Source organism: Echeneis naucrates, chromosome 22 (genome assembly GCF_900963305.1).
Source record: "Echeneis naucrates chromosome 22, fEcheNa1.1, whole genome shotgun sequence".
Lineage (NCBI taxonomy): Eukaryota > Metazoa > Chordata > Actinopteri > Carangiformes > Echeneidae > Echeneis > Echeneis naucrates.
The window spans coordinates 9,764,968-9,779,662 of record NC_042532.1 but is presented as its reverse complement, the minus strand read 5'-3'; the positions used below and the strand labels follow the sequence as shown (position 1 = coordinate 9,779,662).

General features: G+C 41.6%; 1 protein-coding gene across 1 annotated transcript; it reads left to right on the top strand.

The window, feature by feature from the left end:
• Positions 1-570: 570 nt before the first annotated feature.
• vsx2 (visual system homeobox 2) lies at positions 571-5,471 on the top strand. Its single transcript, XM_029494286.1, has 5 exons — positions 571-994; positions 1,262-1,346; positions 1,778-1,901; positions 4,526-4,706; positions 5,092-5,471. The coding sequence occupies exons 1-5, from the start codon at positions 571-573 to the stop codon at positions 5,469-5,471; spliced, it is 1,194 nt and encodes a 397-aa protein (XP_029350146.1).
• The last annotated feature ends 9,224 nt before the right edge of the window (positions 5,472-14,695 follow it).

Below are 14,695 nucleotides of genomic sequence, written 5' to 3'. Positions count from 1 at the left end.
CTGGAGATTGAGGCAATTTTTCTCATTTCCAAAGCCTGCAACATTTAAAAGGTAAGCAAGAGGTGTGAAACAGGCGATTTAATTCGGCCTGACTTCCTAATCACATTCATATGATTCATGTTGTGCATGTGCAGTTAGTTTATAGTTTGAATGCTGCAGCTAGTTTTAAGTTTCTCATCACTGTATTTTAAAGAAGATGTGCAGGATCAGCTTCTTTTTTCCTCTCAGCGTTTCCTATTTCTCCCTGTAGCCTGGAGCTTTGGAGACAGTCGTTTCCTTCCCGCCTTTCTTTCTGTTGCCCAAATCCCTTCCTCGTTTATCCATACTGTCCTCGGGAAAATGCAGATATGTATCCGGGAGGGCGTATAATGCATCCATGATCCACAGGAATCCTGAATCCTTGCAGCTGATTGGCTGCTGCGTCCTGCCTCTTGTTGGGATGGACCTGTTGGATAAAAGGACCATTTTGTAAAGGACTCTTGTGTGTTACTCAGAGGATCATGCACTGGGGAGCATCCTGTGAGACGCTTTCGTAAGAAAATTGGCCTTTCAAGTTGCGTTCAAGACACCATGACGGGGAAACAAGGCGCACTGCTGTCGGAAAGTTTAAATCTGTCGGAGAAAAGCTCCGTGCGCGCCGACGCGGGGAGTAACAGCGTCCAGCCGAAGAGCAGCACGACCCATCCGCCGCCCAGGTGCACCGGCTTCGGCATCCAGGAGATCCTGGGGCTGAATAAGGAGCCGTCCGCGGCCCCGAGGAGCCCGCTGGGCTCGCTGCCGGCCGGGGCGCACCTGATAGCCGCCAGGTCCGTGCTGGGCCCGGCCGGCATGGGTGTGGGTGTCGGGATGGGATTAATCGGCCCCGGTGGAATTCCGTCGTTTTACAGTCAGCCGGCGTTTCTGGAGACGGTGCTGTCAGACGCACAGGATGTTCACCTGCAGCCCCACAGCAGGTCCGTGGGGCCGCTGGACACCAGCCAGTCTGCCAGCTCAGGTCAGATTAATACGGCCCACAGCAGCCTGAGCATCATCCTGCAGGATTTATCTGTGCCATAATTCCACTGCATGCACTTTACTATAATAATAATAATAATAATAATGTTTTTATTAGTAGTATTAGCGTTACTGATGTGTGATATTTAATGAAACATTTTATTTAAGAATACTTCTGTCTCTGTCAGTAGTTTTATATTTATCGTTTATATTTATTATTTGAAAATTCTTCCACCTGCTAATGTAAATATTATTTCTTGTGATCCAGACTCCGAGGATTTATCTTCAAATGAACGAAAACTCTCAAAGTCATCTGTAAGTCAGAGCAAGAAACGCAAGAAACGACGTCACCGGTTAGTGAGTATTTTTCGAGGCTGATAATATAAATTTTTGACAAAGGATGCCTTTAGATGGAAACATTTTGAACGGGACAGCCATTGACACGAAAAGAAAAATCTCTTCCAGGGATTGTGATCGTGTGGTAATTTGTGTTTTGTGTGTTGTTGACACAGATTGCTCGTATTTTTCCTTCATTATTGTTGTGCAGCTCATCTGAAATGTTTTGTCTTCGTTCGTTACACCAGCACAAAAATGAAAGGGCTCATTTGCTGTATTATTAAAATGTTAGATTTTTGAAGCTTTTTAGATTTTTATTCTGAGCTGTCTTTGTAACGATTCCCTTTTCACTCGGTTTAAATGAGCAGGAAAAAAAAACATGCATGTTTATGCCGAAACACTTTGCTCCACCTGTTCACTCACCTTAAATAATAACCCGTTTGCACAGGACCATATTCACCTCATATCAGCTGGAGGAGCTGGAAAAGGCCTTTAACGAAGCACACTACCCGGATGTTTATGCCCGAGAGATGCTGGCCATGAAAACAGAGCTACCCGAGGACAGAATACAGGTAAGTGTCCATTTCATCTTCCAGTGTTTTAATAATAATAATAATAACAATAAAAAAGGGGACAGCAGCAGCAGCAACAACAACAATAATAATAATATGTATCACTGACAGTCGATACAATGGGTGTGTATTTTGTGCGTATTTATTAAATCGAGTCTATTTGAATTAACCTTTATGGTCGATTTCACTTGTAAATATTTTTTTAAATGTCACAGAGCCTTTCTTTGATACACCGGGTGTAATTAGATACTATTTTTTGTCAATTATCCTCCTTAGACATATACAAAACAAGCCTTTTGAATATTTTATTTTAGGCTGTAGCATTAACCATAAAACATTTAAATAGGGTTATCACAAAAACCCAAAAGGCATAAGCTCTCTTTGAGATGCTTCCAGTCGAATACAGCTACAAATGCAAAGCTAATAAAAACCCAAATAAAGTCATTTATAAAAGAACAAATAAATCCATAGCATAGAGTCAGGTGTTGCTAAAACAGCTCAATCTTGTTTTTCACACTAAAACTGCACACTGCAAAAAAAAAAACAAACAAACAAAAAAAAAAAAACCTCACCACAGATCTCTGAACTGTTCCTCAAATAATCACCAGTGTCTTTATATAAAAGCAGGATTCATTTTCATAGGTATAAATATGACAGTAGTTTTCCTTCCACCTGTAGGGCTGATACAGCTTCCCCATCGTTCACCCCCCCCCCCCCCCCCTCTCCCACCACCACCGGGGGCAAATCGATCAGCTCTGCTCCCCTCCTGCCTCCACAAAGAGTGCTCCCCTGCAGCATCCTCGCCAGGACACATAATCTCTCATCAGCCGCAGTAGTTGGATGTGAAACAATTTGTTCTCGGAGAAGAAGCCGCTAACGACCTAATCAAGCGATCAAGGCGGAGGAAGATTGCAGTGTGACCTGGACCATCCATCTGCCAGGGCTGCCTTTTAATCTCATTCTCATTACAGCCGAGAATAAATAATAAAAGGAAATAAATAAATAAGCTCCTCGACTAAATAAAATTAACACCCAATTTTCTCATTGAGTGTAATTAGTTAAATCAGACGCTGCTGCTGCTGCTGCAGAGACGCAGGCAGTTCAAATGAAATAACTACATTGAATTTATTAGCACGGGTCAATAGCGCTGCTCCCCCGAGTCCCGGTAGTTTAATTTCCCGTGATATTTGCCCGCCTGCCCGCCATCGATTGGGCCTGAAATTAACTTATTTTTCAATCAGCCTCGTCGTGCCCCAGGGTCGCTCCTCCTGCAGCTTCCACACCGGCTGGCTTCTGTTGAAGGGAGAAGAAGCAACTTCTCATAAAACACACACACACACACACACACACACACACACACATATATATATATATATATATATAAGAGTTATCATCACAACTACCAGAAGGGGAAAAAAAAGGCTTCAAAACCTTTTGAATTTCTGCAATTGAATATCTGCCTCCTCACTTGGATCTTGTGTGAGGGCCCCTTCTCACAGAGCCATCACAGGGGCCTAAGTAGACTGTTTAACAGTCCTGGGCTGTGCTTTGCAATTAATTTGGCCTGTCTGAGCTGACAAATAGGCCTGCAGGCTCTGCAGCAGCCGCTGGCTCCTGCTGTGGCTAAGTGGAGTATCTTCATGTGTCAAAGCATCTCTAATGCCACTGTAAGTGGCTGGAGATGACTTCTGACAGGCGGCAGATCCTTCACACCTGTAGCAGGGGGTTATGGGAAATCAATGGACCGAATCAAAGCAGCTTCAGTTCATCTCAATCACACACCGATTCCCAGAAACAGCTCAGCTTTAAAACTACTAGCTACATATTAAAATTCAGTTTTCACAATTAGTAAAATAAGTGCCAGCACTTTGCAATGAGGCACCTTAAAAAAAGGAAGGGCTTAATAAGTAATGGCTTAAGTCATAAATTGTGTACTAAAACAGCAGTTGTTCTCCACTAAGATGAACTGTTTTTGGTGTTGTGTTTATTTTGTTCACCAGTTCTCTCATTTGCCTTCAGGAAAATGGCCACAGAAAACCAAAATAATTTATTAGCTAAATTTGAAGCATTTATTCATGAATTACTAAAATTAATGAACGCACCTCCAAGTAGCGCAGATAAACACCTGCCAAATTGATTATTTCAGTAACTGATGCTTTATAACTGATGAATGGAGCGTTCACAATATATATAATTTTTTTAATGATTAATAAAGCCAGACTTTCATTGGGGAATTGATTATTGCATTTTACCTGCAATGGATAAAGAAAACTGCAAAAAATTCCTTTACACATTATGTACTCTGCCACCTCTAACACGGGTTAAGGGGTTAGCAGTGTCTACCAGTCAGGCATGTGCAGAACTACTAAAAAATGTCATTATAGAGATCATTAAAAAGGAAAAAAAAAACTAATTATTTTTTGAACTCCGAGCACCCTCTGAGTTTTAGCTAAACTGATTAAATGATCCAGTTTTTCCATCAACATATTCCCCTCCCTGCAAGCTGCAGTGCTGTGTCTCTCAGTGCCGGGAAGAGAAGATCATTATTGAGTTGTATTCGGGAGTGGGGATGGTAATGTTGTTGCCTGATGTTAATCACTGAGGGAAGTCCTCTCCTGTCACAGGTATGGTTTCAGAACCGCAGGGCTAAGTGGAGGAAAAGGGAGAAATGCTGGGGCCGCAGCACTGTCATGGCTGAGTATGGGCTGTATGGAGCCATGGTGAGGCATTCAATCCCTCTGCCAGAGTCCATCCTCAAGTCTGCCAAGGATGGCATCATGGAGTCCTGCGCCCCCTGGCTGCTTGGTGAGGCTGATGTCGCCACATCTTTCCTTTTTCGTTCTTGGTTCTTCTGTTATTGGATTTGGGAGTTTTAGCCAATTTTAAAATCACATGATTCAAGCTTAACATCATCTTAAAATCTGCTTTAAATGTTCCCACACTTTATTTACTCTCCAGCTGGGATAAATGTGTTGCTTTCAGGTTTAATTGATTGTGCATATGCAGGCACAGTAATGTGGATGCATTAATGTTAAGTATCTTAAAAACCAAACAATCAAACAAACAAAAACAAACTAGCTGCATGGACATTGTATGATAAAATGTTCATCCTCTACCTTGGCCATGATTTGCCCTTGCCCATTCAGAAAGTATATTCTAAACCAGAACTATTTTTGCTTGCTATTTTCAGTCCAAGATGGCTTACCAATCAACAGACGCAATTCTAAATCTGAATACCCGCAACTCTTTGCAGGGATGCACAAAAAGTCCATGGAGGCAGCTGCTACCTCGCCAACAGGAAAGTGTGACGCAGCCCAGCAGCCCAGCTCTCAGAGGGCAGAAGAGGCTGAGGCGGACGATAAGAGATCAGAAGGCAAGTCCACCATTTCTAAAGAGGAACTGAGAGAGAACAGCATTGCTGCGCTCAGGGCCAAGGCACAGGAGCACAGTGCCAAAGTGCTAGGGACAGTTTCTCACGACAGACAGCAGGAAGGCAAACAGGAGAGACAGGCGGCCGAGGAGAAAGCCAGTGATCCCCTGAGTCCAGCGGAGGGGGAGAAAAGCCCGTAGAGGCTGAGGACTGTTATCCTCCTGAGTGAACGCAGAGGCCTGGCTGCTTTGAGCATGTGTACGGACAGACCTGACATAACACACTGCAGGCTCACATCCTTCATCGACTTCTATAAACTGGCCTGCGTCAGGATGTCTCTGAGAGGAAAACTCATCTGCTGCACACAAGATACAAATGCACTTTTTCTGATTTACTTCCAAACCTACAGTTTACTTACAGTTGTTGTTTATTATGCAGAGTGAAGACTGAAGACCGGACTGAGTGGGAGTAAAATGTTAATATTGGTGTATATGTAGAACCAGATGAGGCAAAATCTATCCAGTATAAAAATTTATAACATTTCAATTAGGACTACCAGTGACCAACAAACAGTCAGTGTTTGAAGGTTGGCGTTTCATTTCACTTTACATTCATTTTAATGTTGCTTGTACAGTTACTAAATGGTGACCTTTGAAGTAAGAACCTTCCCACCGACAGTACTCTTTTAAGAGAAAGAAGGTAAATGTTGACCTATATCGCACTGTATATAATTGATATATTATTCTCTCTCACTAAGGCACAATTTTCAATATGTTTTCTTGTAGTCTTAGAAATGTTTGTGTTTCCGTTTCAAAATGTGTAAAACTCAAAATACGAAGCATAAAAATAGAAACAGCGTTTTATTAAATGTGGCTCTTTGGTGTCTATTCATTCTGCTCTCCTTTCAAACCCGTAACGAGTGATTTGATTGTTATTGTGACTCTTAACTGGCATGGAGTTGTCCCCGTTGTTGTTGAAGCCACTTGTTGTCACTTGATGCTCTGCTGGCCGTGCTCATTAGGAGATGCTTCCCGGCTGCATGCTTGGGTTAGTTCCTACAATCCGTCGCAGTTGAGAGCCTTCAGTTTTAGATTAAAATAGGGGAGTAGTGATTTTGGGAAGAGAGTCAGAATGACAGGGAGACAAACCCCTCCCACCCCCTCCACACACACTTTCTCACTTCATGCAGGATGACCTCAGTCTGATTTCAAATCACTTTGATAGATACTATTACTGATTGACACTAGAGACACAAGAGTTGTTTCATCTTCTTATCTACACACATTCAACAGCTTTATTTGCTTGCAATCTTCTTTCTCTCCGGGCTGTTAATAAAACTTCCTATCAGGCTACTTGAACAACACGTCTAAGTGTTACGCATTAGCTGTAATCCATATTATCTTACATTTCATCCTCGGCTGCCCTAATGAGTTGAAAAACATAGTTCTTTTGTAATGAAACAGCCAGTTCAAGGGGCAATGGGAGGTGATTATCAGTATGCTGCTACATGACTCTGCACAGAATTGCTCAGATTGGAACCATAAAATCACCAAATGGAGAACAGGCTGCTAATTACATTGTTGACAGAGATAAGTGCACAGATAATAATTCACCATGGCTAGGAAATGCATTAAAGTGTATCAGGGTAATTAATGATGCACTGAGCTCTGTAATAACCTGGATTTGTGCATTTTTGAGGTGTAAATCTAAGAAGATAATTGACCAATCACGCTCCCCAGAGTGTGACGATAACCAAACCAGCTAACTCATTCTCACTTAAGGACTCATTAATGCTATACAAACATTCATCCCATCAAGATGAGGCGGTATAACTTTGCTTATTTCTTTCATTTTCATCTAACAAAATCGTCAGAACCATTTTTTTTTTCTCTTCTTGAGAAACCTACCATTGACATTCCCATCATCCTCCTCAGTTGTCCTGTGCTAAATGTTAGCATGTAAACACACAAAACCCACACAAAGCAAATAATATACCTGCATGTTATCATTGGAATTGTGAGCAAGCTAACAGAGCGATGCTGGCATTTATGGTGTGGCTGTAGACTTATTTGTTTAATATTGATTTGTCTCTGACTTTAAGTCAGAGACCAGTCTTTAAGACCAGTTGAACCTGCAACTACGCCTTTTTCAAACTTAAAATTGACGACTGATACACCGTATCTTTAAATTTGCAGAGGTTACAAAATTTAGCTTGAATGTAAAATCACTGTCACGCTTTAAAGCTGGAAACAAACATATCATGACAAGTAATTTTCCTCATCCTCTTAAAAAAAAGGAAATTTCCCACAGAGCCCAACAACCATTTGAGGCGGAGTCACAGGCCGAGGCCTCACCTCCGCAGAGCCTCGGTCCAGGTCAGTTATTGAGGCCAAGACATATACACGCTCAGGATTATTCCACTAAAGTGCAAAGCTATTAAATCCTCTTAGAGAGGAAAAGAAGGCTGTGATAGATCAGATTTGTTGAAGATTTACATAGGATATGAGGAGGTAATTCACAGTATCCCTTATGATGGACAGTCTGCTTGTTGAAGACCATCATAAGATCATCTCAATCCATGCAAAGAGAGATCAGAGGGCGCTTTATGGAAAGTTCTGCTAATGCTATATTAACATTCTGTTCCTAGTTGATGGGGTTACCCAGCAATATGATTTCATTTCACTGGTGAGATTAAGTGCTCACAGATCATTTTGGGAATGCTCTCGAGAACAGTTGCATGCTAGGCTGAGATCAAGCACAAGATGTAGTTAAACAGAGGAGAGTAAAATGTGATGCTGTTCTGCCCTCTGCTGCACAGAGTCATCAGTACAACCAAAGCCAGCTGGCTAGTTTAGAAGCTGAGTCCTTCAAGACATTCAATACCTTATAAGAAATAGTATTGAGTTACTTGTTTTCCTAATGGCAACATTAATGACTTTCACTATTTCCATGAAAATGATGAAGAAATGTGATCTGACTCATCAGGCAGATTTGGGTTAAGGCAGAACTTCGAACTTCGTTCCCAAAACATTCTCTCCACAACATCCCTCAGTAGGTTTCAATTGCCTCACATGATATTGCCGTTTGGCCTGTTGACATTTAGATTTATTTAGTCTTCTTTATAATTTACTTCACGATGCACTATATTCTTTACAACTTGGTTGTAAAAACTGGAATATTATTGAAATTACAGTTGTTCATTTAAAAGCATCATCACTGTCCCAATTCTGTCAGATTACAATATTGCTCAGTTAAAATGAGGCTGTGGCCTAACATCCCTCCAGGCGACCTTACAAACATATTGCCATTTGTTGGCCATTTGTGTTATTCAGCAGTCTGTGCTTAGATCGTTATGCCTATAACGTGTTGTGACATTGTGTGTGTGGGCTTATGATAATTAGGATTTGCATATTGCGTATTTATACACATCGATATACACACAGTGCCTGTATACATATCCAGGTTAAGTATCGCGTTGATCATGTTGTCCTTCCACATTGACAAGGAAATGAGATGTCGAACCGAATAGAATATTTCCTGTAAACTTTCCCCTCTCAACTTAATCATTTCTCCTTAAGTAACTGAACTTTTTCAGGTCTTTATATTCTGAAACACAGATTGTTCAGAATCCATAATTTTGTCATTTTATTTATTTATTTATTTTTGCCAGAGACACCAAAATATGCTCCCGAAGCCCGTAGATACAAGCAGCCTGCAGACTTTTACTCCTTGTCTTTATAAGGATTATGTCTTGGATGTGGAAAAAACCCACAAAACCGATAATGATTAGGATAAATCATGTTACTCTAGAGGTGCATCATCTCACAAAAATTTACTGTGTATAATATTGACAACTCAATTTCAGTCCTCTATCTCATCTTTGGAGTACAGTGCTTTATTTTAGCCACGTGGTGGAAGTCTTGAGCTTCCTTCCAGATCACATCCCTCATCACCCTGATGTCCATGAGAATTAAAGCACGTTCATAGTCCATTATTAGGTGTTAGTATACATTGTTAATATACCTATACATTCTTGTCATTGATTCCTATCCATCAGGCTGAAAAAAGGAGGTCTTAGAAAATATTTCATGCCTTTCAGCAGACATAATCTGCTATCTTGATCAGTATTCGTCGTCTTTTGTCAATCTTCTGGTGCTCCCGGTGATGAGGCTGTCTGCTGCAGGTAAATGGAGATGAGCTTGATACTGCAGCTAAATGATCTGTCCTGGCTGGGGGCTGATTTCATCTCCAGGCTTCATCCGTCCGGAACCATTTTGCGGTGATCACACATAGCAAACCAGCTTCCTTTAACACTTGACTGGATAAGAATCATCATCAGCTCAGCGAGTCTTCTGGGTTTGTGTGGGAAATTATTTCTCTATTTCTCTAATAATAATGCTAATTTAGTCCCACAAGCACTTCGATTGGGCTTCTGATTGAAGTCAGCTGTTGCCTTCTTTGGCCTATTGAATGCAACTTTATTTTTTTTTACAAGGATAGATTAATGTCTGACCTGACCTGTTGACATTTTCTGGCGAATAACATCAGCGACATGCGCCATATTATCTTAATATAAGAAATTTAACTTTTTTTTTTATTATAGCAGCATGGCTCATGCCTCCTCTCTGTTGCTGCTGTCTAGTTTATGATAACCGAGTAAAGGACATCAGTTATCTCTTGAAGTTGGACCAGGCTGCATGCCCCAGAAAGATTTGTGTGGCTCAGCACCAGCAGCCATCCACTGCATCCTGGTATTTTCAGCAGGCCATCTGTGGACTGTTTCAGATGCCAGCTTCAGTCAGCTGGGCAGACTGTGCAAGTCTCTGTTTGCTTAAATATTATCTTACCAGCCTTTATTACTTTCTGATTCTTCTGTCTTGTCTCAAAAAAAACATATCAACCCTTTCTGTGGCAGATTGCTATTAAAAGCCTACTTCATGTTTTTCAGATGTGTTAGACGCTTTTGCTGGAAAAAGATGGCAGTTTGGAGGAATGTTCAAGGCGAAAAAGAGCAAAGTGACCAGTCTGCACTTCTCAAGAGCAGAGAAACATGAAGAGACAAACAGTTTTCCCTTGTTGCTCAAGAGTGATAAGTGAAGCCAGAGAGGATGAGGCTGGCTCTGAGGTTCTTATCGGTCCAGAGTGCGTCCTGGAAAATGCTGGTGTCACGGAGAGAGGCATGTTGCTGTGCAATAAAGGTGTGAGGGCAGATAAGCATGTATGTGTGAAATGCCTCAAAGATGAGCATAACTCTGATGTGAAAGTGGGGAGAGAGGGAAGCCAAGAGAGTGCAGTAAAAGAGATGGGTTTACAGAAATGGATGCTGACATCTGTTGTGCTAAGAGTTGCAGTGGGGATGTCCTCATTTCCTGATATACAATGAGAAGTGCTATAGGAAACCTGCTGGGAATGCGGATTTGTCCTGCTGAAGCTAAGCAGTGATGGAATAAGTACTGAGATCATTTACTTATTTAAAAGAGCTACACAACCATGTCAAAATATTCCATTAGAAGTCTTGCATTACTTAAAGTGGAAGCACTGAGGTATTTAACGTAGTCAAGTCGGCCAGCTACAGCGTGGAGTTTCTCTGCTCTCTTTGTGAGTTTTCTCTGGTGTCCTCTCACAATCCAAAGCCAGGTAAATTGGCTCAGAGGGTTTTTTTTCTCTGTGATAGGGTGGAAACCTGTTAAAGTTGTGCATCGCTCAATAGCTCAAGCCCCGACACGACATTAAGAAGAATAGAGAGTGAATATCTCTGAATGTCACAATATTAAATTGTGCTGGTTTTGGCAAGTGGTTAACAAATTCCCAAAGAATAAGAGACACCACCTGAGGACCTGAGGTGATAATTCATAAACTTGTCTGAAAACTGAATCCTGGAAATGAGTTATGAGACTAAAAGGAGTGTAGTGCAAGATTTAATAAATAGAAAGCAGAATGTGTCCATGCTGTAAGCCCATTATTATGGAGGGCTGGCAAGCACACTTCTTTCTTACTCCTCACCTCCAGGGCTTTTTTTTCCCCTAGTTTTTTCATTTTCAGAATTACAGTCTTCAGGTCCAACTGACACTGACTCAGCATCACTTCAGGCAATTTCTCAGCCTCCTCACTGCTCCCCCCGGAACCACAAAGGCTCTATACAACGTTCCTCACATATGCAGTAGTGCTCCTGAACACCTGTAAAAACACTTTCATGTACAAAACTGATCTTATTATTTTAGTGTTTATTCCTATTTTATTGTTGTACAGCACTTTGTCTCAGCTGTGGTCGCTTTCAAAGTGCTATATAAATAAGGTTGAGTTTGAGTTGTCTTTTAATGGATGTGGAGAAGGTTTACAGTAAAATAAACTTGTTTCAAAGGTCATGTAAAAACGTGACTGTTCTAATATATATTTTGAGTAAGAGAAGCACATTGAACCTTCGGATATCGACCGGCTCCATGGACCTTGGCTGTGGCCGAAGAATTATAAGATAATAATGTTAGCGCACCGGGAGCTGACGTCACAATATCCCAGAATGCAACGCAATTCACCGCGCCTCCATTTTGGCAGTAAAGAAGGTTTTCGGCGGTTTTAGGCGCTCGGGAAGCGACATCATGGTTGACAGTAGTTGTGCACCAGGGTGCACAAATAGCCGTGCTAAAAACAACAAAGGTAAACCGTTTTACCGCATCCCCAAAGACCCAGAGAGAACAGATAAGTGGCTCAGTGCGATAAAAAGAGTCCGCAGTAGGACAAAACAGACCGAGAGGTGGGACCACAGCAGGTGAGTTACGTTAGCCAACGTTACAGAATAAAACGCTTGCAAACGCCAGTGTCTTGCTTATTTAACAGGCTATAATTACGATTTTTCGATCAGTTTAATACTAACTAGCAAGTTGAATTAGTGGGCCCAACAAAGTCAGACGTTTGCTAAGATAGCTAGCTAATAAGCCAGATTGTGGTGGTGGTGGTGGTGTTGTTGGTTACTAAAATGATGGAGCATTTTCTGCTTGTAGGGAAAAAGAGCGACAGTCCACAGTCATCATCTTCCACTACCTGGCATCTCCGGAGAAGAGCAGAAGAAGAACGAGATTGGAACCTTTCAAGAGGAGATAGAAACAAAGCTTCGATGGCTGTCTGCTGCAGCAGTCCTTCCCAGGTGACCAACGTAATATTACTGTCAGGGTTAGGGTTCCCATCAGCACATAAAACTAGACATAAAGTACACAAATGCAGCGTTTCAGAGGCTGTTAAACAGTGGTTGAATCAATGGCACAATAATAAACCTTATTAGACTTAATTCATTATGAGGTTGATTAAAGCTGGATCTGCTGCCACTGATGCCCGGATACTGCAGGTGTGGGACGTCCTATACTACCAGTAAAAAGCACCCCGATGGCATTATGCGGGTCGGTCACATTTAATCTATTTAGTTCTTTTTTTTTTTTTTTTTATTTAAAGACCAGTTTCATCCGGTTTAAAGTGAGAAGGGAATTCAGAAGGCTTAAAATCTGCGGCACTAGCCATTTTCTGTTCCATTTACTGCCTAAATGGCGGCGTAAATAAACAAACAAACAAAAAAAAAAAGTCACGTGACATCCGAGCTGTGTGTGTGTGTGTGTGTGTGTGCACTCGGAGTGGAATTAAGACTTTTGGCCATAGTGTGTAAGAATACCAGGATGTGTAGCGATACAAAGGCTAGTAAATTCTGTGTATATATAAATGTAAATGAAAGTAAATGCTCTTATACCGTATGCCAATTCCCATTCAGGGTATCACACATAAATATGGTTCCACCGTTTTGGCACAGACATCATTGGTGCTGCTCTCTGTGGGATAATCAAATATACATTATATGTATCTGTTTGCATGAGACATGATCTGTGCATGAACTTCAAAATGCATACAAGTGTCTGTAATCTACCAAATGAACTGCTGTATATGGCTTTGATTCAATGTATCGGTCACATACTACACAGCCAAGAGGTTTTTCCACTTTTGCAAGGTAACCATTGTTTCCCATACCGCTCAAAATGCTAGCACACAGTTTCCACACCTTTCTTTCCTTCTTCCTTTTGTGACTTGAAAATATTTCTTCTTGAAGTTTACTTTCTTTTGACTGTAGCACTTTTCATGAGTGAGAAATTCATTGAAAGTTGCCAGCATTTCTTTGCTGTAATTTCAGCTTCAGATAACGGCAAAAACTCAAAAACTTCTCTATGCATCTGTTGTCCATGCTTGGTGTCAGGTATTTTATCAAAGCAATGATAAGAATCTGGAAATGCCATTCAGTTGAAAGAACAGTCAAGACCATCTTGCTCCTTATTAATGTAGCACTCAGCTCTAATGTCTTTTTGTTTTTCCATTCCCTTCTTTCAGTTTCTTATCCATTTGGTTTCAGCCCATTCATCAATGTTTTTCACCTAGAAATGTGCTTCTGTGTGCAAAACCCATTCATTTTCTTTCTTCCTTTCTTTTATCATTTACCAGATGTGACATTTAGGCGATGACTTTGCCAAACAACAAAAACTTTGAGATAGGCTTAGAAGGGCAGCGTTATAATCGTCCCAAAGCAAAACTTAAGTTGAATCGGGGATACGCACAATAGAGGTGTGTGATGAAACATTTACAGAAGTTCAGATTCAACCTGCTGCAGCCTCTTGGAAAGTTTTTTATTCACATGGGGGTGGATGACTAATAAAATCAGTTTGCTTCTGGTGGTCGGAGCTAGCTATGGATGCTGTGAGTGAGTGTGCGAGCAGGCGTGGGTGAACCTTCCTAGCTATTGAAGGAGAGAAAACACATGCAGTACTGCACTCGCTTGCAGAGTGAGTCCACTTCAGCACCCCATACAGCTCCCATTGATGAGAGCGGCACTTTCGCCCCCGTGTCCCCCATCAAGCCACATTTCATGCATTACAGACTTCCTTGGATAGTTGCTGCAAAAGGAAAAACAGACACATTTGGAAGAGGTCAGGCAGTGCAAGCTTCTCTGTAAGAATTGCTTACTTTGCCATCTGCTTCACTTTGCCTCACACAGTGTGTGATAAAGTGTATCGAATCGATGTGTGAATCTTTTCTCTCCTCTTTCTTTGGCTCAGCATGGGATCAATAGTATCTGCAAAGATGAACAAGAAGGGCTCTGAGAAGTCTGGAATACTCAGGCTGTGCAGTCTAATGTTGTGATTGGATGGCATGTGGGGCACGAGAACATGGCTGTCCATGATGGTCTTTCCAAGTACTGGAGCGGAACAAAGTGCTGCTCTCATTTTGTTCTGTCGCCCTGACTTCAGAAAGCAGGCATTGTGCATGACGCTCACAGCACTCTAGCTGCCAAGTCACCTCAAGGCTTAACAGTGCTGACAGCGAGGAGCTGTGGCAGTTACAGCAGAGGGGTCTCCAAATAGTCAATACAAAATGCTATGTCTGACAATATGCTCTG